Raw genomic sequence first — 24,365 nt, 5'->3', positions numbered from 1 at the left:
CATATCTAACTGTTACAGTGTTGCCATCTGTCAAATAAATGAATATATTCATCACTAATTAATAAAATTACCAGTTTGGCTTAAGCTTAGTCTGTTCGCCCAATCTGCAAAATCTCAGAAAATACCAATAAATGCCGAAAACCTTGAAACCACGTACTTTATTTTTGAAAAGCACTTTTTACTCTATTATTTTTAACATGCAACTATATGTTAATGGTTGTCAAATCAATTCTTTGAATACTGGCATTGTTTGGTGCCATCGACAGCTATGATGAGCTCAGCAACACCAAGCCTGTGCACAGTGCAGTATAATTCATCAGTCAGTATTAGTCTTCACAGTATTTACTCAATACTTTGTTGAAGCACCTTTGGCAGGAATACAGCCTGAAATAATTTTGTGTATGATGCTACAAGCTTTGCACATATATTTTTGGTATTTTCTCAAATTTTTCTTTGCAGAACTTCTCAGCCTCCTTCAGGTTGGATGGAGAATAATTTTAAGCCATTTTCAGATCTCTCCAAAGATGTTCAATCATTTTGAAGTCTGGGTTCTGGCTCGATCACTCAAGGACATTCACAGAGTGGTCCTGAAGAACCTCCTTTATTATGTCGGCTGTGTGTTTGGGGTTGTTGTTTTGTTGGAAGATGAACCTTCGCCCCAGTCCGAGGTCTAGAGTGCTCTGGAGCACCAAGGATGAACATCAAGGATATATCTTTACATTGCTGCATTCATCTTACCCTCGACCCTGACTAGACTCCAAGTTCCTGCATCCCAAAAAACATCTCCACAGCATAATCCTGCCACCAACATGCTTCACTGTATGGGTTTGCCCGCTCTACCATACAGGCCAAGCTGGTGGAGTGCTGCCGAAATAGTTGTCCTTCTGGAAGGTGCTCTTTTCAAAGAGCAAAGCTGGAGCTCTGTCAAAGTGACCATCAGGTTCTTGGTCGCCTCCCTGAGTAAGGCCCTTCTACCCTAATCAATCGGATTAGCTTGACTGCAAGCTCTAGGAAGAGTCCTGGTGGTTCCAAACTTCTTCCATTTAGAGATGACAGAGGCCGCTCTGCTCATTGGGACTTACAATGCTGCAGAAATGTTTCTGTACCGTGCCCCAGATCTGTACCTCAATACAATCCTCAAATCCTCAGTCAACTGAATTCACCATTTGAACCCAAGACCTTCTTGCTGCGAGGTAACAGTGCTAACCCTGTGCCACCGAGCTGTCAATCTAGACTTCAAAAAAATAGGGAAACTATGATTACAAGGCTTTATATAGAATTTTCTGTACGTTTTTGTCCTTTACAGGTTAAACCACAATAAGGCATATACGTAGTGTGTTTAGGGTTATCTTTCTCTTCTAACCCCAGTGATTTTCCTGTGGTTTGAACTCTTGTGTGATCTTGTGAATTTTGTGAATCCAGGCAACTAACCACTCTTACTAGATTGTACTAGTTTGAATTTTGTAAATTTAATAACCACCCAATTTCATTTTTTTGAGTGCAGCTGGACTCCAGTCACGTGCAGAAACATCTAACAGATGATCAGTGGAAACAGGATGCACCTGAGCTCAATTTTGTGTGTACATGTTTTATTATCGCCATTATTTTATTCAGTTGTTTCACCTTGTCATTGTGCGGTATTATGTGTAGAATTTTGAGGTGGAAAAAATAATTTTTAAAAATGTATTTAATACATTTTGGAATAAAATAACAAAAACACAAAATGTAGACTGGGAATACTTTCCAGACACACCGTTTATAAGACTGTAGAGGCTGGAGGAGTGACAGGTTGTGTAGGGCAAGTAACTCGGATCCTGAAAGCTGATGTTTTGGATTTAAATTGTGTAAAAAAAATAAATAAATAAAATAAAGTTGAGGTAAACTAAAATGATCAGTACTGAAATAAGCCAGAAGTAATATAAAGAGATTTAAAAAAAGTTACTTATGTTGAACGTGTGATTTTCAAGTTAAAGGCTTCTGCTGTATGCTGGATCAGTGAATACTAAAGAAATGGAAATTCTCTGTTTTTGTCAGTGACAATTTTATTTAGAGTCCCTAAGAGTTAATCACCCCTAGAGGTGACCTAGCTTTCAGTTGAAAGCAGTGGCTGGCTCAGAGGTCGTTAATCAAAGTAAAAAGTGATGACATGCTTTTGGCAAGTGATCAAACACACAGGATTTGTAGTCAGTGGACTTAAACATGTGAACGCACTAACAGAGTTTTAAATGAACACTAATGGTTTGAAGCTGCCGAGCAGAATGACTAATGCCACGCATCATAATACTTCATAATTTGGCCTAGAGTGGTCCTCTCTTTCCTTCTTTTCTCTTTCTTTTTGTGTTTCTGCCTCATGTTGTATGACACACATACAGATATGTCATTGCTTTTCCCCCATTCTCCCCCTCCCAGGGTGAGAGGCCAGAGCAAAAATCTGAAGAAGGATCAGATCAGATCAATGCTAAATCTGACATGTCACCACAAAAGAAAAAAAAAAATGCACATATTGACTTACACACATTAAAACTATCAGGCTGTCTTTGTGCCAAGAGGGCTAAAAAAACAACACATTTTTAACCCCCCTTTAAATATAATATGCCCAAATTGGACTTTTAGCAGATCTTACGTCCAGGAGTAAATATGATTGTAATTGCTTGAAACAAACATTTGTTGTTTAATGATGTTTCAGGGTCTCTAAGGGCTAATAAAGAGTCCAGGAATCCAGATGTCTGGGTCTTTGTAAGCAATTATATGCATAAAACGCTAATTTTCTCCTTAAAATAGTGCCTTTAAAGATAAATGGCTTCTCAGTGGAGAAAGCCCACCTCTGTTCTATGCTGAACTGGAATAATGAGTTCAATTATAATCTACGCAATGATGAAGCTCTGATTCAAATCAGGCCTTTGTGTTGCCGTGTTCATAAGTTATTCTAATTACCTGGCTATCTCGCCATTAGAGCGGTGGGGGAAAAAAAAGGCAGATTGAACAGATTGCAGGAGGGTGGGAAAACTAATAAGGCCTGCTGGTTAATTGAATAACACACCGAGCAGTCCACTGCACACATGAGCACTGCATGTTCAAGTTCCAAAGAGGCGTTGTCTGGTGGTTGCACGATAAAGACTAAACGCTGGGGAGAGGATGGAAACATAAAAGACGAGTTACCTTGCATTCCCGGCAGCTCCTGGACAAAAACCGCTGTCCCTCAGAAAATGTCTGTTCCATGTAGGTACATTTTGCTGCAGGCAAAAAAAATAAATAAATGAACAACAAGACAAGACAATTTCTATATCACTTTGTTTGGGTAAGCACAAAAACTATGAAATACCAGAAATTGAATAAATTCTTCAGCTAACACTGAGAACTGGAGGTTGCCTACAAAAAAAAAAGTTTCCAGGCTGAAGTTTTGCATAGTTAATTCCATCTGAAACAAAGTTGTTCTTGGCTAGTGTGCACAAGCGGAAAGGAACTGTAACAGCGCATTAAGAATACAACAGAGGAAGTCTCTTCTGCATATTCCTCTGGTGATAAAGCAGAAATAGAAAGTGAAGCATATGATATGAAGTCCTGCTTTTTCTCCTCTCCGGGGTGCAGGACTGTGGAGCACTCAGTCGCAGCTCCGGAGCGCCGCTCCATCATTCGTTTGTGCCAGAGCTCTGATGTTCACAGGGGAGGAAGACGAGGAAGGAGTGAATGGAGGGAGAAGCAGAGGAGGCTGAAATTATTCAAAGGCTGTCTGTACTTTGGGGATTCAGTGTTTTTGCAGTATAGTAAGAAGACAGTTGTCTCTGAGCAGTAAGCAGACCCCTGTGTGCTTTTTACAGTGATTCTATTTCAGCTTCCATAAAAATCAGATGACTGTGATCTTCGCTCTCGGCCCATAGCTTACTCTGATTTCACTGTGTCAGAAGAACATTGCCCAGAAACAACAGCCCAGCCTAACACATTAAAAAAAAACAAAAGTTGCACCTACTGTATCTATCTGGTTAGATCTGGGGTAGGGAACTCCAGGCCTTGAGAGCCGGTGTCCTGCAGGTTTTAGATGTGTCCTTGATCCAACACAGCTGATTTAAATGGCTTAATTACCTGCTCAACATGTCTTGAACTTCTCCAGAGGCCTGGTAATGAACTAATCATTTGATTTATCAGAATCAGAATCAGAATACTTTATTCATCCCGAGGGAAATTAGGGGTTACAGCAGGCAGTACGCTAATGGCGCATGCGCACTCACAAAGGAACCTTCTGACCAACTTTACACAAACATCACATTGGGCAGACATGTCAGAAGGTAGGCTGATAGGAAAAAAACAACGAAAATACACTACATGAGGTAAGAGGAGGAGAAAAAAAACTCCACTCAGACTGAGCTCCTAGTGGGAGAACAGTTTGATAAAAGAAAAAACACCTCAGCACAAAAGCACATGACTATCAATACACCATAGAAACACGAGACAAGCAACAGGGGCGGGTAAAGGGTAAGAGAGAGCCGGCGTAGACAGCGCATCCGGTCCTGCAGCATCTGTGCTGGTCCAGTTGACTGCTATCATCCCCGGTAGGGCACAAGCATCGAAGGCGTTGGAAAGGGAGGGGGATGAGTGAGTGCTTATCAGTGTAAGTGTGTGTGTGTGCGTGTCCATAGTTTAGCTGAGACAGTGTCCTTCGGCCTATCAGGCTAAGTAAACAGTCCTCCAGCCAATCCAGGTGTCCTTCATGGGGCGGGAAGAATAGTCATCACACAGTCGTTATCAGGGAGTTGTTTTGGTGGGCTCCAGCCTTGGGCCTGCAGCTGGGGCCGTGGTGTCCAAATGTTGAATATTGTTGATTTCTCCTTTGTGAGCAGCTCGAATTCTAGCACTCCGAGGCTGGTCTCTCGATCTCCCGTTGAAGAGCTGCGAGCCTCCCCATGATGGTATCAAACTTCTGTTCCGTGGTGTTGTCAGTCTTTTGATTCTGAGACCTCACAACTGCAGTGATCCGTTCCGCGATGTTTTCCAACTGTCGCTCAAGGGTCTCATTTTGAGCAGGCCTCTCTCTGATGTTTCCCCTCATACGCTCAATGGTGTTGTTTTGAGCCTTCACAGCAGCTGTAAGCGTCTCCAAGGTGTTGACCATATTACGTTCGTTGTGAGAGGTCGCACCTCGTCCCGTCGCTTCGAATCCAGCGGGCAGCCTTGTGGGGGTTTGAACAGCCGGTTCCGCTTTCTTATTTCTCTGATAAACCAGGGCTAAGCCAACGCCGATCAGCATGAACCCTGTTATCATGGTTCCGAATAGGTAGATATCTTCAGCGTCCTCGATCGACAGTCCCGCCAGGCACACGGTCCTCCAGTTCTGCCACCCGTCCATCATGTAACCGGCAGGGAAAGTCCCTCCAGGGCACTCAGGCTCTCCCGAGCCCCGACTTCTCGTTGAGAAAAGGGTGTCAATAGCACTCAGAGACCAGTTGATCAAATCCATAATTCTCTTTTAGGTTTAGAGAACGACAGTGAGAGACTGTTCCAGGGAAAGTAAATTCACACAAGACAAGACAAGAACATAGAGGCGAAGCAGGGAAGATAAGGGTGAGATTTAGGTGTGTTGACCCAGAGTGATATCTAAAACCTGCAGGACACCGGCTCTCGAGGCCTGGAGTTCCCTACCCCTGGTTTAGATGTACAAAGTTCCTGCTTTGCTTTAGCTGATTTTGCTAATTTCGAGGTTTGTGTTGTTGGTTGGACCAAGTAAACACTGTGAATACATCATATTTTCAAAGAGACCTGCAGCAATCCTTGCTGCTTTCAATCATGGCTACAAAATTGCTTATTAGAAGCAAGCACCAAAGCTTTTGGTAAAAAAACAAAAAAGCATGAAAAAGCAACTTAACAAAGTCCATAGCTACAAGTGCATCCGCATCACAGCCTGATACTGAAGCGACCAGTAGGCAACAATTGGTTTTCAAATTTAGCCCCTTATTACTGAGTCAGTCTTTAGCTATCCATTACAGTGAATAGTGAGTCAATAAGGGGATTTTTTTAAGACACAACACTAGTTTATCTAACCTAAAAGCTATATTTTGTGGCTGTGCCAATTGCTGTCTCTCTCTAGCAAAGAAAAGGAACAATGTGACATTGTTACACTGCTGCAAAAAGGCAACACCAGAAATCTTCTCTTGCTTTGGCACTTCAAAAGTAATGGTGTAGATGGTGTCGAAAGCATAAGATAGCAAGCTAAGAAGAGCTCATTCCAAAAAGTGACAAATGAACAAAGCAAATCAGGCACTTCTCAGCCACTTATAGCCTAAAAGAGGTGGCAGATACAGGGCATCACGCCAAGTTTTTCCTAATTTTGAACCCAATTAACATGTCTATGTAAAAATGGCTCTTTTTCTCGACCTCTGTAAACACTTTGTTCCTGAGTCGTAGTCACTCATTTTGGGTCATAGTGACTACAAAATGAACAGAAAAATTAACTTCTGTTCACGGGCTTGGTTCTTACTCATTATACTTACGTCTGCATGTCTTGCAGCAATTTCCATCAACATGTACAGGCAACAAGTCTTCTGAGCAGTTTGCCAGAGGACAGAAAATCCTGCGACACTCGACCACACCGTTCTGTAAGAGCAGGCGATATTCTTTTGTTTTAAATGAATAAAAACAAACATTACAAGAAAAAATCCAAAGCTCGGTGTGAACATAAGGGTCTTGCCTATGGCACTGCTGTAAAATTCACTTTGAATGTATGTCTCCTCCCTTCTGTGTCTCAATATAGGATACATTTGCTTAAGTATTTATGTCATTTTAAATCTTTAGCTTGGGGGTTGGGGACTTTTTTTTTTTACCACTAAATCTGTAACACATATAGTGTGATACATGTTTTTATCCACTAAGGTTTGCAGTAGTTGAAAGTTGTTGATTACACCTTATTTGCACCTATAGAGCACCTTTTTAACCTTAGCTAAGGTTTAAAGAGCTCTTCGCGACGTGTTCAAACTACCGGTATTCATAACATTATATTTAGAACTACTCTTAAACTGACAGCTGTGCTATTTAAGAATAATGAACAAACGATGACGCCATGTAATCTGAAAACAGATTATTCACACAGTAGAGACTGAATGAGGGTAGCCTGATGACAGTCGAGGTTCTGAAGGACTGTCTTAATTTTTGAGACTGATACCTCGCTCTCTGCCATCGCCTCTTCATTTCAAGAGTCATCTGAAATGATTCCCTGGGACACCCTGGTTATCAGTTAATGGCATGTCCATGGGAGGAAACCAGACTGACAAAACTTCACCCTGTGCTTGATGTGCAATGATGCAGCAAGTCTAATTCTCCCAGGCCAGCGATGGCCTGATTCACTGCATTTTAAAATCTGGCTCCTATGTATGAGTGCAGGCAGTCAGGCTGATTAGGGGGCACTTATTAGGAGGCGGGCAGGAGGCAGAGAGAGATGATGCTCGGGCTGGGTGAATAGGAGGTCTGATGGGAAGGCAAGTTAAGAGAGCTAAGTGGCAGGTATGGTGGCTGGAAAGACTGCATTAAAGAGAGAAAAAGGACCGTAAGATGCTGCTGCACTATTATGTGTCACCAGTGTGAGATTAAAGTGTTTGATAAGGAGGTTTTTAGGGTGTGATAATTGAAAGTAGATAACCAAAAGCCAAGGTCTCAGTCTTTGAGGATGAGGTTGGCACTCACCTTGCATGCACAGTTCCTGCAGTTCTCAGGTTCTACCCACAGCTCCTTATCCCGGTAGACCAGACCGTTGGCACTGCAGGTCCTCTCGCAATGACATCCTTCCAGCTGGGTCAGCCTAGACTCAGCATAGTTCAGCTGTACACAGAATCGCCAGAGTCACAAAATGAAATCAGAAGTCTAAGTGCGCATGCTGGTTTTACCCCTCATCCCCTCCCCATAATCCCCCTGGCATGCCCTGGATGGTTTTCACCGCGAGGTGCTCCGCCGGGAGCCACTCATTAGTAGGGCACATAGAATAATAAGTCATCATCATTCAGCTCATGCTTGAGACCTTAGGCTATAATCTACTGAGAAATGACAGGACTAACAGCTTCGATCCCACCTCACCCTTCTTATATTCCTACACACTGATCAGCCCCTTCTTCCTCAGCTTATTTCCTGCTTGACACTCCTCACAGCTGTCTCTCAACACAAGTGAAGCATCTTTGACTGACAACTGTGTGGCACACGGGTTGGAGTAGACCAAAATCAGATTTCTTTTCTCTTTGAGATATTTTATTCCACTCAGTTAGCCTAGATTTTTGATTTTTTTGGCTTGGGATTACCTGTACATTAACCCACTATCCTCAAGTTATCATTTGAAAATTTGTTGGGTTTATGTGTATATTACATGTGCCTAAAAAATACAAAATATACACACGCACACACACAAAATCTGAGTTCTGTTTCATAGATGGGAAGCTGGAGAAATCTGAAAACTCCAACTGATCTGAGCACTCAGAAATTATAAGGTCTACTTAGACGGTTTGCAACCCTGCCTTTCCACCACTTCGCTCCTCTGAGAGCTGCCCAGGTCTCAGAGTCAAAAAGACAGGAGTAGCTGGGAAATGATAGACGCTTTTCAGGAAAAAATAAAAAATGCTGGATGTCACAGAGGCCTTTTACTTCATTTAGAGAAGTCTCGGCTGGCTGCTGGAATGCTGTGCGAGTTATGAATAGTAGAGATATGTCCTGTCAAAGCCCAAAAACAAAATGTTTGAAAAGCAATTTCAAAGGCTCGGAGGCTGCCTTGAGGCACCACAGAGGAATACCTTTCCTGTACAGTGTGAGCATCAAATGGCGCCGTGACGATGCATAAAGAAGTCACAGGTTAACAGGCATGGATCTCCTATGGTGGATACAACAGCCTGAGAGAGGTGTGAAGTCCCAGCTAAACACAAAGTCGACACACCAGAAGCCTCACATTATGATATTTACGTCATTCATCACTTGTTGCCGTTCCTGCTTGTCTGACAGATATGTCAAGCACGTAAAAGTTCAATCTTATCATATTCTGGGGACCAGTGAGTCTTGGGCCAATGAACATTTAATTAAATTTTGTTTGTAATCAAGATCTGAATTGTCTGTCGTTAAGCGCTTATCATATTTTAGTTGGAACAATGAAACAAACACACATTGGGATTTGGTTTGAAACTCAATGCATCAGTGCATCTATAATTCAAGTGATGGTAATGCTTTAGCACTTGGGATTACAGTAGTGACAGAAAAAAAAAACAGTTTGCAGAGGTTAATATAGAAGATTTTCACCACATTAAGCTGGTATTTAATTTGCAAAAGGGCTCATCTGCACATTTTAGTGAATTAGGAAGGAATTAATGAATTGTATTTTGGGTTTCCATAGATCATTATTCATATTAATAGTAAAGCCATTCTATTCTGCCAATTAACTCCGTGGATGTCTTTGGACTGTGGGAGGAAGCCGAAGTAAACAGAGAGAACACTGAGAGAACATGTATATATTATAGAAATTTATATTCAAAAATACTTATCCTTTGGATTTAACCTTCTAAAACTGCAGGATCAGACCGCTGGGTTACGCTTACTAATACCAATATTAGTAGTGATATTTATAGCAATAGTTATTATTTAATGGTACTTATACACTAATTAAATTAACTTACAATGTAATTATTTCTTCTTTCCTGTAAAATACATTACATATGCACAACTTAAAGTTACTTAGATAGTACTTACAACAAAGTACCTACTTACAGAATAATCTGTCTCCTTTTCTTTAAAATACCTGATGTTATGCAATACTTAAATTTACTTATGCACTATGTAAAATTACTTACATATACTTCAGTTTACTTACAGTATAATTATTTCAGTAAAAACCTGACTCAATACTCCTTATTCTAGTATGCTTACCTTTAAGTATTTGTAGATATATAAATAAACATATTCAAATAGATTTGTATTATGAAAGTATAACTACATTGTAATTTCAATAAAAATGTACTTAAATTTATTTTAATTACAGGGCAATTGCTCCCTTAGTCACGGCCCATATTATAAAATGTTACCTATTAATATTATTATCATCATTTGGTTTTTGCCTCTGTGAAGCTTTGAAGCTGGCCCTGCGGTAATGCCCAAGCAACTTCAAGCAGTCAACTTTTCACTATTTCTATGTGACCAAATGTTTTAAAGGGAATATTTATCTTAGCTTGAATGGTTCATCCATGATGCTTTATGATAAATAAAATAAAGAACATATATATGCTGCTCCACAAAATAAGAAATATCTTTGAAAACTCAACCCAAAATTCAGAGACGTCTAATATCTGCTGACTTCAAGAACTGAAATGACATACATGGGTGAATACCAAACGTTAGTTTGGATGTATCCGAGTAAACATCATGTTTTTTTTCTTCCTTTTTAGTAACTGGAGCGAATCAAAATTTTAAATATGGGGAAACAAAACTGGATCAATACTGATACTGCATGCTGTGGTATCATGAAACAAAGGTCCTGAGCTTTGTCTAGTATACTTTTTGGCACAAAGACATCCTCGGGCTCCATCTCAGGTGTAATACATGCAAATGCGTTGTCATCTCACCCCACCTTGACACTCCACGTCACATGCTCAGGACCAAGCAATTATTCACCTCATGCTGAATTCCTCTATTTTCCACATCACAGAGGCAGACAGCCATTTAGCCGTGGAGATGACTGCATTCTCCCTGCTGCGGCTTGTACGTGCAGTGAGGTCACGTGGCAATAGGTTAGGCTGCACTCATGTGAAGTAGGAGGTACCGGTGGGGTAATGTTCTTCATCTCATTTACGCCGAAAATGACTCTACAGCTCAACCACCCACCAAGATGTCTTTGTTTCATCCACTCTCACCTTATATCACTCACTCATGCAGTGCGCACGCACTCATGCAGTGCGCACGCACACACAAGCACACGTTCATACGCATTCATTTATGCAGATGTTCAGTCTTAGAAATGGGTCATGCTTTGTAATTTAACTTTGTAATTTCAACATGTTGTCGCCTCTTGGCCAGGACTCCCTTGAAAAAGAGGTTTTTAAATCTCAATGGGACTTTTCCTGGTTAAATAAAGGTTAATAATAATAATAATTTGGCTCTAAGCTTGAATGCATGCTGCCTGGTAACCTCTGATTGTACCAGTGCAGTCATCATTTCATGACACCTTTATGAACCCTGGTTCGCATGTCCGTTATGTGTGTGAAAAACCTAATATCAAACCTAATAGAAAACCTTTATACTGCTTAAACAGTTAGCTACTACTGAAAACAGTAAAGGTGTGGCATAGTGTGAGGCCTTTGTCCAGGGTGTAAAACACCAAGAGAAAGAACAGTACATTGGAAAGCAATAAATAAAGATCATTATCAAAATCATAATCTCATAGCTTCCAATGATTGCTACTGGTCAAAAAACACTGCCAGTGCTGCTGCCCTCAGCCTCCAAGCAGATTCACCTGTGGTATTATTTGATAATACTAGGTGATTTTCAGAAAAGTTGACCTCTGATGATTTTGAGACTGAAACTCGTATGGTATAAATTTGAAAATCCTAGGTGACATCTTTCTCGATTTATCGTGTTCATAAGATTTTCAAAAAACGTGACCAACATTTGAACATGTCAGAGATTTTAGGAGATGCACTAATGGCATCAGTTTGAAAATCCTACAGCACCTTGTTCTCAAGATATTGTATTCATAAACTTGGTGGCATGGTCATGTGGTGCTAAGCATAACAAGAAAGATCTGGGTTAGGTATTTGATGACTTTGCTGGTTTCTCTTTTAAAGGTGCACATTTTATAGACACTTCACTGTCATTTTTTTGACCAAATCTAAATTTTGTTTAGACGCTGAACATTTGATAAGTGGGATTAACTTTGTCCCTATGAGGTTTACCATCAACGTTTTTACTCTATAAACAAGTAATTTGCATGACCAAGGAGCTTTAACAAAGTGGGTGCATTCACATTTATTTCTATTGTTGTGGAGTAATTGTATTCAAAGTGAAAACTGTAAAAACAGAACGACCATTTGGGACAAAGTAACTGTCTGTTTTCTGTTTCCCTTCCCGTGCACGTTATTATCTTTTGTATTTTTCTTTTTAAAAACTACTTTGATTCATGCTCACAATAATAAGAGGCAGAATAATCATATTTTCTAAAGACAGATTATGGTTTCTTTTTTTTTTCCCTAACAATAACTTATTCTTTACTGGGCACCGTGTTGTTGAAATTAAACAAAAACGAGACGCTGACTTCAGAAGAGACAGAACAATGTGCTTCAGTGGAAGCGGCAACAAAATCAAAGGGGCTGGATTTCTCCAGCTGCACTGAAGAAGGAAGTTATTTATTCATTTTCATTTATTTTTTATTTACATGTCAGATTGCAACTTGAAAAAGGTATTAGTTGGTACCTTATTTAAGCCTTTAAGACATGGTTGCCAGCATTTTGCAAATTGGCTGTTTCTTTTATCTGAAAAACCTCCCTTTACTGTGGTGGTACACCATACTGTACATTCTCCTAGGGTTCTAATTCTCTTGTGACTCAGTTATAGCAGTTTTCTGCGTGGGAGGTTATTCTTTGCTCGTACCTTCAAGGTCATCTTAGCCAGTAGTTCCTGAAGGTCCATGATGCCTTGCACCAGGCTCAGAAAATCACTGCAGGTGGGACAGGCTCAAGGGATGAACAGCAAGCACCAAAACAAAGAAGAGACAAAGAAAAGAAAAGCAACAGGAAAGCATTTAAATAGGAGATTAACAGAGGAGAAGACAGAAGTCATTAGAATGACTACATTTATTTGGCCACAGCTCACCCAACAGTAAACAAAAGGGAAGCTTTACATAGCTGTAGACTCTTTGTCTTAGGATTGAGCCTGTTGTTAGTATCAGCAATAAAGCACCCAGGTGTGATTGCCTTATTGATCAAGTGACAGAGACAGTAGTGCAGCGGTGGCCCTGTATCTTAATCTGTTTTTTGACAGTAAACAGATGGAGGAGCCAAAGAGAGAGGCTGCACTGAATCTGATATACAGCACAATAAAGCCACGTTGCCAGAGCAGAGGAAGGAGACAAAAATGGAGAGAGGTTTTACCCGAGGAGACAGAGCCTTTCAAAGCTTTCCATAGAGGTGACCACCAGCTGACAATAGCACACACTAATAAAACTAAAGTTTTTTTTTCTATCATGTTGTTAATACTCAATACTATGCATGAATTTAATCACGGTACTTACTACGGTTAAGGTTTGGACACTGTGTGATGTAGCCGTTGGGAGCAAAAATCAGCTTCACATCCTGAATAATGCCCTGGCAACAGAGAGGGAGGGTGAAGTGAAAAGAGAAAAGGAGACAATATAAATAAAGACATATTCATTTCTATCTCCACAATCACACTCTTGGGCTTGACTAGTGTAGCTTTCACGATTTAGACTTAGAAATAAACTCTAATTATCAGTGGGCCTTAATGCAAACCCCGTCACTGTATGAAACATGCCCCTATAGCCCTCTTCCCCTCCCAGCTATCTTCTGCTTAGCTGCCAGTGTTGTGTCAAAATTAATGTTTCTGTGTGTTTTTTTATGTGAAATATTGGTAAACAGAGTCATTCTACCCTTGTGACAGGAATGTTGATTGTGGCTTAGAATGACTTTTCATCATTCAAGGGAGATGGGTTTGACATATGTTTCACAGATTACAGGCCAACAAGTTATTTACAACAGTTTAAACACAGCCTTTGGCAAATCCCGGTACAGGAGATTTAAACAGCAGGTGGGTGTGGCTTCTTTGCTCATGGCTAGAGCGGCGTGCCTGAGACGACCATATAAGGACACTACTGACACCATACAGACCCAAGAGTTGAAAAAATGGTCTGAAACAGAGCACCTAAAGCAGTAAAACGCTTCAGCTTCTGACTCCTAGATAGCTTGCTCATACACTGACTTCTTCATTTCAGACATCATTCACCATTATGATGACACATGTGCGATAGAAAATGAGGAAGACCATAATGGATCCCATTTGAGCACATTAATGTGCTCACAAAGAAAAAAAGTACTGCTGTTTAGCAGATACATGTTTGATATTCACTATCGTCAATTACTACTAAAAACAAACAAAAAGAAAAAAAAGTAAATTTGGTCAATAAATAAAATAAATCCATTTAAAACTGTCAGTTATTTAGACTTTTCACTCAAAGCTCACACATGCGGCTCATGAACATCAGTTGGCTAGGCAGAGAAATTGAGCTGGAAAGGATATGCACCAGATTAAGGTGATTAAGGACAGAGATGAAGAGATGATGTGTTAATAAGTGAAGAGAGTGTGCTGAGAAGATGGAAGGACTACTTTGAGGACCTGATGAAGGATCAGTAATCAGGACATGAGGGCTATGATCAGGATGAAGATGTCTAGGAAAAGGGCGATGGACTTTTTCACAAGATTGTTTAATATAATTTTGAAAAGTGAGACTATACCTGAGAAATGAGAGATGATCTGCTGCAAACTCACAAATACTCTTTACAGATTCACCAATATTGTGACTCAGAGTCTAATAAATGTTGAACTAGGGCTACGTCCACAATGAGACTGCGTTTTCCCTGAGGAAAAAAGCAGCGTTTTGAAAACGCTCTCACAAACCCATACATTTCAAAACGGAGCTGTCCCATAGCAGTGTGGTCACTCGAAAACGCAGACTTTCTAAAACGATGACGCATGTGATGCAGTCATGTGACCAATTAAACAAAGATAGCGGAGGGCATTATACAGAAGTTGTTTTGATTGCTCTCACTTTTGACAGCCCTAAAAAAGATTAATATCTGTTTGTACATGCTCCAGATAGCTTTTCTTCAAATTCTTAAGTCTCACTCGCTTTTGCACATGTGCAGAACTGGAACGTGAGTGTTTTTGGCCGTTTTGTGGGCACACAACTCTGTGAAAAAGACTGAAAATGCTAGTGTGGATGCGGAGCGTTTTCAGACGAAAACGCCGTTTTCAAATCTATCCGGGCTAGTGTGGACGTAGCCTAGGTTTCACAATGGTTCACCTGAAACCTTGGCTGATTGTGACCTACACCCATTTTCACACCTTTGCTCGTGTGATTAGGCTCAATAGGATCAATAGGGGGTCCATGACCCTCTTGGGGACACTCCCACAGGGCTTAAAATCTGGGACTCTCCACCAATTGCTCTTAGAACTGAAGAAGCTTCTCAGATGAGAGGTGAAACATCTTCAAGAAACCTAGAGAAGTCCAGATGCTTTTCTTTCCAAGCTCTTTAGAATACCAAGGAAGAATTTCTACTTTATAGGAAAGGAAAGATATCTGCTTACTAATAACAAAAGGGTCTGTATTCTCATTCTATTGTTTCCAAGTCTCCACTTGGAAACAATAGATTCATTCCACACCTGAATCAAAGAGGACAGAGAGCTTTCTTGTTTGAAAGTGCAATGTTAGAAACTATGTAGAATCAGCATTCAACTACAGACAGCAATTTAAAAAGAAGTTTGGAACTGACTGCTGAAGAACCAGTGTCTACTATTTCAGAAATGGTCAGAATTCACAAGCGCAGCTGTTTAAAAACTAACTCTTGTACTTTACTTACAGCATCAGTTTTAACTGAACTAGAGTAAAAGCCACACACAGGCAGTAGTATATGGCTTATGACTGAAAGTTCTCTCTTTTAAAAGACTGGCTGTCAATCACTCTGAATGACAGGCTATCTCTAGAGGTGGACGACTGGTAAATAGAGGCTTCATGATGACCACAAGGAACAATCTTGGAAAAAAGGCACCATCTCTAATGGAAAACCGAACTAGTGACACGCAGGTTTGCCCACACATACACGCACCACAGGGGGTAATATACTCTCTCCATTCCTTCGAAGCGGTGCCTGATAACACATGCTGGAAGAACATTAGAATTCTATACCGCAAGCACAATCTGCATCGTCCTCTCTGCTATTTGTGTGTGTCAAATCTATTTACAGTGCATTTGGTCTGGCCTTGTGATGCAAGCAACACCTGCCTTTATTTCACAGAAAGAGAGAGGGAGCCTCTAGGCAAACAGGATTGCAGCACAGACTGAGGATACACACACGTGCGTACACACACACACACACTTTCTCTCACACATACGGGCGGTGTGGGCAGTGGATGGTGAAGAAAAGATTGTCAGTGTCACATCGAATGGAAATGAAGGTGTAGATCACAGATGCCTGTCCCAGTGGTGTAATACAGCAGCTCTGACCGCACATCACTGTCAGTGATCAGTGAGCAATTTGAACAGAGGTCATAAAAACTCCCCTCTCTCTCTAAAACATACACGTATACAGTACATATGTTGCACTGTCAAACTTTGTGTCTGTGAACCACACTCTCAGTCTTGCAGTATGAGAGCATCACACAGCTGTATTTTAAGCTGCATACAGTATAGGACAGTGACACCTTTCTCTGTTTTTTATCTATGCACATTGGATTTGAAATGAATAAGAGGGGCGACTTAGCGGTACAGCGGTTGACCTCTTGTCCGGGCATAATTCCCCGTGTTTGCAGGCGTGCTAGCAATAACTAATGACTGCAACCTGATTCACGCAAGTGAGCGCATGAGTGTTTGTGTCTCAGCCCTTGATGGACTTTTACCCAGTGTCAGCTGGGATGCCCTAGGCTTCTGAATGGCCTGCTGGTCACTGATTACAAATGCAGACATATTGAAAAGAGCTACAGTAATTAAACACTGGTGGTAATTTTTTCCACTTCACTAAATGGCTGAGTTAACAGTTTGTTAGGACTAAATTACCTTCATGATTTATCAGGACAAACGCTATTAATATTTCGATTCAAAACTGAGGTAAAGACGAGTGCACATCAGACTGTGTGCTTTCAGCTTGAAAACATTGTCAAAATCGCATCAACAATGTTAATGAACAAGACGATACCACTGAGATATAGATATTTGCAGTGGAGTTTTCTTTGATACAATGTAACATTGAGAATAAAAGATTTTAATAAACAGAAAATAGAAAAGAAAATACTCTCTCGAAAATTTTTCCAGCCTGTGACCTGCTTTAAATGTGTGAAGACTGGCCTGAGCTGATTCCAGACTGTAGGACTTAATTAGTATTTCAGTCTGGCCCTGAGTACAGACTAGAGTTCCTACGCTGTTCATCTGATGTGAATATTAACATCTTTCGAATAAAGCTGAAAACTGTCAGTTCAGCCGCATTGAAGTCAGTGTGCTTCACTATAGAGAGAAAGCAATTAAAAACTACAGTTAAGTTTGGTAATTTTTCTAAAGTATCACCTGTTCAATTATATTTGGTCCATTGAATTAAAAAAGGGGTAATTTCTCAATTTGGGTATAAAACTGTCCTCTAAAATACTGTTAAACCAAGGCAGGGAGTCCCCAGGTCAAGCTCATACTCGTTCTGTGCCTGTAACTTAAATGCTTTTGCAAATAATTTCAAATGTACAAATGTACTAAAAACATGCACAAACAAAAAAGGCCAGTTTCTAGAAGTATATGGCTCGATCAGCATGCCCAAATAATTAAAGATGGCACACATAGACACTGTGTGTGTGTGTGTGTGTGTGTGTGTGTGTGTGTGTGTGTGTGTGTGTGTGTGTGTGTGTGTGTGTGTGTGTGTGTGTGTGTGTGTGTGTGCGTGCGTGAGTTTTCTGCATTCCTGAGAAACCAGTGGCTTTCCTCAAAGTGATGCAACCTATGGGCACCTTTAAGCTTTGGTTGGCCTTTGGGATTTGGATTCAAGGGAAGGATTGATTTAAAGTTTGGTTCTGACTAAGGATGGGGAAAAGGAATGAATATGGCTGATGAAAGTGGTGCTCATCCAGGTATGGAAGTATTTGTGTCTATGTGTCTATTCAACAATTACTGCTATGAAATTACAGTGGAGAAAATAATTATTTGATCCCCTGCTCAATTTGTAAGTTTGTTCAATTCCAAAGAAATGAACAGTCTCTAATTTTTATAGTAGTTTTATTTTAAACAGAAAGAGCCAGTATATCAACCAAAAACTCCAGAAAAGACACATTACATAAAAGTGATGAACCGATTTGCATGTCATTGAGTGAAATAACTATTTTATATGCAAGAAAAATATGACTTAGTTCTTGGCAAGCACAGCGGTAAGATGGTTTTTGTAGTTGGTCATGAGGTTTGCACACATCTTATGAGGGATTTTTGGCCCACTCCTTTTTACTGAAACTCTCTAAATCCTTTAGGTTTACTGGCTGCTGCTTGTCATTCATGTCATTCATGACCCATCTTCAGTGTTCTGGCTGAGGGAAGGAGGTTGTCTTCAAAGATTTTACAGTACATGGCCGCTGTCCACTTGCTCCTCAATTAGAAGTCATTCTGTAGCAGAAAAACAGCCCCAAAGTACAATATTTCCACCTCCATGCTTGACTGTGTGGTTTGTGTTCTTTGGGTAATACCCAGCATTTATCTTCCTCCAAACATGGCGTTCTTGGGGACTGTGGTCCGAACTGCCTTCAGATCATTAACACGCTCCTCCTGTATAGTTTTGTCCCATAATCTTTCATGGAGCTGTAAACTGAGGGCAATCGGTGGCCATTTCTTTCATCCCTGGATAATCCCTCTGACAGCTGTCACTTTCTCCCCAAGCTTCTTGCTGATGGTCTTACAGCCATTCCAGCCTGGTGTAGCTCTACAATCTTGTCCCTGACTACCTTTCATAGCTCTTTGGTCTTGCCTACAGTAGTGAAGATGTGGAAATGGAAGAAATTGATCCTGTAGACATGTGCTTTATATAGGAGTTGAGATACAGATCTGCAATTGACTGTCATTGATTGAGATTACAATCAGTCAGTCAAACAATCTGTGGGAGCTAAAATTCTAGCTGGGTTATAGAGTATCAAATACTTATTTCACTCAGTGATGCCCTCAAGGCCAGGTTGGCCAAAGCTTTGCCTGCAGGCAGCACTGACAGACGTTTATTATCCTGGAAGAGATTTTATTCAGCAGTACTTTTTCCTCCCTTTGATCATGCACAACATGACATTTCCGTGTTCTAGCGGGGTCTGAAGGTCATCAAATGTTATTAACTGTGTTTGTATCGACCTATCAAAAGGGCATAAAGGAACAGTAAAAACTTTGACCCCCATATGCAGACTTGAGAGACAGCTCATTACACCCTGCTGTAATGCCACACATAGGCAAGTAAACAGTGGATTGTTCTGTTTTTGAGCAAAAAACCCAACAACCCACATACACACACATGAACCTCTTATGCTGTGAGCACACACAATTTCTTCAGCTTCAGTTTCAAACAATGATGTTTGAAAAGTTTACTTAGCTGTAAAAGTCGTCCAATTGCATGGAAAATTATTTTGCACTAGAACCTAATGGGAGCCCTCCTGATAAACACACTCTGTGACATATCAAGGACGTTAACCTGAATTTAAGCACATAGAATCGTGTTTTAAGAGTTGAGAATTTATTTTATGCGCTTATGGTAAGGAAACTTTAGAAATGAATAATGGCAGAGTCTTATTTATCTGTCCAGCAACTAGTATTGAAAAAATACAAATGATTCATACACTGATATAAAAATCTGTAAGCCCTAAACCCTACTCTTAAACTATGAACAAGGGAATGCAGAGCAACTACAAGGAAAATATAGAGGATTTTTTAAAGTTCAGCTCTTCAAAAAATTCAAATTTATTCCAAAATGTGCAAATTTCCCATTCATCCCAAGAGTTTCTTTTCCATTTTCCATTATAAAGTAGGCTGAATTAACCCCAGCCTGTATTGTATTATTACTGTATTACTACTGATACTGGGTTGAAGAGAGCGAACATATCAAAGGATAAAATGGTAATGTTTGAGTGATGCACTGAAAAAGATGAGGTGCGTGAAGAAAAGATAAAGAAAGTAATTTAAACAACCGGGCAACAGAGGACAAAGTGAGACGCAGGTAAGGTAAAGGAGACGTTGACTCCTGAAACTTCACACTGCCTTATGTAATGCATTCAGTCTTTCCATCATTGTCCATACTAGATTCATTATTGTCCTGTAGTGCATGAAACATAGAGCGTTTCACAAAAGCAGCGGTTCCAAACGAGCTTGCGGAGTCCCTGAGGAGTCAGCATCCTTGGCACAATGGATTCTAGATAAAGATAATTTATTACAGTTGCTCCCTCAGATGGAGTGGTTCCCTGGAGGAGGAGTGTTGAGAGGATGAAGAGCATCCCAAGCTACTGCAAGGGCTCAATATGCTTTATTTAAAGGCCTAGTTAGCCCATCTTATCATTATCCCATTCCCGCACACTGAATGCGATAGATTACAGCTGCTGCTTTATTTCACCCCCTATCTCTATCTGCAGTGTTACTTCTATAGCTCTTGGCTATTTTTCTCTTCCCTTCACCTCGCCTCTTTATTTATTTTTTTTCCTCTCCCCTTTCCCAACAAACCCTTCTCAGCTTTAGACATGAGGAGACCTAAGTTTATCCTCTCGTCTTTAGCAGGTTAAAGGAAGGAGCAATAGGGAGTGTGTGAGGAGAATAGCAAACAAGTTGGACAATGCCACATTTTCAAACTTTCTACATTCTCTTTGTGCACAGATTAAACTAATGACTTAGAGGTACCAATGGTGTATTGTTGGAGGCATGCTGTGTCCCTGTGCTTTAAATACAGTTATATAAATATTAACCCTTTAAGACCTACCATAGAACCAAGTCCGCCAGAGCTTATATTATATTTTTACATGCTGTAGTGCCATTTTTGGGAGCATTTCAAGTTGCTATACATCAATACAACCATTATAGCCCAAATCTTTAACAAAATGTTTGCATTAAGTGCATAGTAATTACATAAATTGCAAAAAAAGTGCAATAAACTACACAAAAATTGAAAATCATTTTTGTTTTTTTTAACATATATTTCTAGTTAGAGAAATTTAAGAGGCTTATCCCTCAAAAATGTAAATACAAAAAAGTTGCACAAAATAGTTTCCTACCACAGTATCTTTATTTTGAGTGTCTTCATAGTTTTATTTTTGAAATACACCAATTTTTATATACTGCAGGAAAAACAAAAATAAATATTATAATGCAAATTTGCAAAATAACAGCATATGCATCAAAATAAACTATTTCCAGCAGTCCTAAGCATCCCAGAAACGACACAGAAAGTCATAAAGTCAAACATAACTTTTAAAAAAACCAGTATAGGCTCATGAGGCCCTGATGGTAAAAAAACTAAGTTTCCGCAAAATGACGCCACTTCTGGTTTCGGCCAGGTCATGGCGGACATGTGATAGTTCTCGCTGATGGACGTAGGAAGTGTTACAAACAGCTGATCGGATCGGCAAAGCGTGTTTCTGGAATATTATTTTTTTGTTGCTGCAAGTGCTTTTTATGCAGTTTTTGTAAAGCTATACGTGGAAGGAAACTGTGACCTAGGCATAAGATGTAAGTACAACTCCGGTTTCATATGCAAAAAAAATTATTGCGCTAGCTTACGTGGTTGTAGTGCTACCGGGATTTAAAAATAGTTACGCAAAACGGAGCGTGCCCGCTCCCACCGGCTTTAAAGGGTTAAAGACTGGGGAATAAAAAAAACAACAGCTTACAACTGGTATATTTAACCACATTTTCTTTTCCAACAACACAATCAAAGGAACAATAATTAAAAAGAAAAGGAGAAGTAGACAATGTTTAAATGTAAGTAGGTAACTCGCCTCCTTTAGCAGGACCTTGGATGCTAATTGGAACACAAACCATTGTTACGATTTCAGAGGTTGCTTTATGAGCAACATGTGACCTGTATGCATGCAGGCAGCGAAAAATATACAAGTGCGTCTCACAGACAGGATCCAAATTCTCCTACATTTCTATGTAAGCCTGGAAGTAATCATACAGCTGGACATCTATAAGTAATAACAGTAAAATAAAGAACGCATCTCTTTATTATTTTAAAACCGCAAAACGCATTTGCAGCAATGACCGTGTTAATTCTCTCAGACTAAAGGACACTTTTGAGCTGGATCCCTCACAGGAATTGCCTTCCGTTGACCTGCCCGGCTTGTACAAAACTACATAAACTATTGTTCATCTGCTAAAAATATGGCTGCACCTCAAGTTTCCAGCTAAAACGCTGCATACTAAGTAGCACTGTGATAGTGGGAAAGATAGCAAAAGAATTCAGGGGAAGAGTCATCAGTCGAGAGGGGTTTTCTAAGCGTGAAATTGTGGCTACACTGAAGTGTTCAAAGAGAGCAGCACAGGAAGCTAAGGATTCTTGACTTCATAAGAAGCTCTTTGGAACAACATGAACAAAAAAAAAGTTGTAGCAGTATGAGTTGAATGTGTCAATTCCATGCAATCAAAAAAGAAAACAGGGTTTTGAATTGTTCATCTAATATTATCAGCTGCAATATAAAAAATAACAGCACTACATTTTCAAGAAAAGGTGAATAGCATCTGGAGGTCTCAGACATCTGAACGTCACTTTTCGTGTAACAACTAATGATGTGAACAGGAGGGGAAACATGCAGCTCTAAATAACCTTTATCATGCACAAAGCAGCAGGTCACTGATACAATGAGCTACTGCACTTGTCAGACACGATCTCTCATCTTAACTTTGTGTCAATCTGAAGGGAGAACTTCCTCATTCCCTCAGTCTCTTCACACAAGCTTTCGCTCTTCCACACTCTGTCTTGGCTGCTGACAAACACTTTTTAGTGCTCCCTGCACATGGAAGGCACCGAGCTGACTGCAGGTAGGGAACTGCCTGATGGGGCTCTGTCTTTCAAGACCAGAGTCTTTGACTAAAAGAAGGAGTTCCTTGAAGTGTCGATGCAAGAAGGGATGAAGGAGGTAAACGGAGAAGGAATGGTGCTCATGTGCAGCAGCGATAGTGTCAAAGCATGAAGAGGAGACATAAATCACACCACAAAAGGGCCTATTGGCTAATCAGTGTTACAAAGACAAAAAAGGCCCATTGATTGCATGATGGGTGGGCAGTAGAGGTAGGAATATCAAGGGAATGTGCATGTCCTTGTGATTCCCTGCCATGTCTGCTCCCTGCTGCGAATGCATGCAGAAGCTGGAGAAAACAAGCACAGATTAAAAATCGACATCATTGTGATGGGCTTGGAAACAAGGGAGGAAAAGCTCAAGCTGCGCTTTTTGCAGCTCCTCTGTAAGCCCTCCATACTTTACTCTTGCATCTTACAGCGGGCGTTCTTCCCCCACACAACCTACTGTAAATCTGCCCAATTACACCTGGCAATGTTGAATGTGAAACATGCTAAGGTGCATAAAGTCTGCATATTATCTGTGGAGTCTTACCTTAAACAGACCATGCCTGTGGCTATGCTGGCCAAGCCACACTCCACTGCCTGGGGTGAGCTCCATCTGGGGAGGGTCTATCACCCGCTCATAAATTCTGCAAAAAAACAGGAAAAAAAAGACGAAGAAAAAAGCAATTATGATTTGATAACAACACAGATACAGAAAGGTTTCTCTTTTTGTGCTGGCCTGGAACGAGGTACTGATCCAACGCAACTGAATAGAAAAGTAAATCCGACAGAATATGTGTCCCTGCTCCTTCCCATACACCCCCTTCCTTTCATAGAAAGCAGACAGTGTAAAGCAACGGCTGCTCTCCTCAAGCATGACAGCAAGTCTCGCCCAACGGTTCTCAAACACGGCATTGATATCAGGACCTGGAATGTAGGCTGGATTAACCGCCCGACTCCTGACACAGACACAAACAGGCTTTGGCATTATCAAAGCAAACATCCTCAGTGTCATTCGGCACCATTTATTCCTTCCAGTAAGGTGGGCTTACAGATGCCAGTGGGCTGCAATGGGCCTCTTTGAGGATGTCAGAGAATAATTTGACAGCTTTTCCTTCCTCTTTCTCACAACAGGAGCCAATATGAGTAGAAAGCTGATTTCTTTATTGTGTTCTGTCTCAAATCTCATACTTCCATACTTAGACTTGCAGTTATGACTTCATACTTCAGTTCACATAGACAAGTGTGGGTGGCTACATGTAGCAATGGTTCCAGTTAATTTTTTTAGCGGGCAATGGAGTATCGGTCAAATTTTAAAACAACAAACATCAGCATTGATGGCGACGCTAACGCTAGCTAGCTGCCTAACAGGAAAAACTAGGACTTTAAAATTAGATGTGGACAAAGGCCTGCCTAGTTATAATTGTTCACTACCCTACCGAAAACAGTGGCAGTACACCAGCACTACTTACTAAGTATCCAAACTGACGCACCTTTGAACTTTCCTGGATGTTAGCCCACAGAGTTTACTGAAAGTAGTAACAATTTTGCTTTCTTTTAGGACCATATATTACAAAACAACACTTCTGTTTA

At 40.5% G+C, this 24,365-nt stretch overlaps 1 protein-coding gene across 1 annotated transcript in view; it reads right to left on the bottom strand.

Annotated features, from left to right (window-relative positions):
- The window catches only part of LOC308398574 (protein kinase C-binding protein NELL1-like), a 328,133-nt gene that overhangs the window by 199,490 nt on the left and 104,278 nt on the right, over positions 1-24,365 (bottom strand). Inside the window, exons 5-10 of the mRNA XM_080885307.1 lie at positions 23,323-23,419; positions 13,232-13,304; positions 12,592-12,674; positions 7,669-7,803; positions 6,483-6,585; positions 3,160-3,233 (exon numbers count right to left, since the gene is read on the bottom strand). Coding sequence (XP_080741433.1) covers positions 3,160-3,233; positions 6,483-6,585; positions 7,669-7,803; positions 12,592-12,674; positions 13,232-13,304; positions 23,323-23,419 — 565 coding nt within the window. The remainder of the gene's footprint in view (positions 1-3,159; positions 3,234-6,482; positions 6,586-7,668; positions 7,804-12,591; positions 12,675-13,231; positions 13,305-23,322; positions 23,420-24,365) is intronic.

This window comes from Rhamphochromis sp. 'chilingali' (genome assembly GCF_963969265.1).
Source record: "Rhamphochromis sp. 'chilingali' genome assembly, chromosome: 6".
NCBI classification, from domain to species: Eukaryota; Metazoa; Chordata; class Actinopteri; order Cichliformes; family Cichlidae; genus Rhamphochromis; species Rhamphochromis sp. 'chilingali'.
Note: the sequence above shows the minus strand (reverse complement) of the source record. Positions and strands in the feature narration are given on the sequence as shown.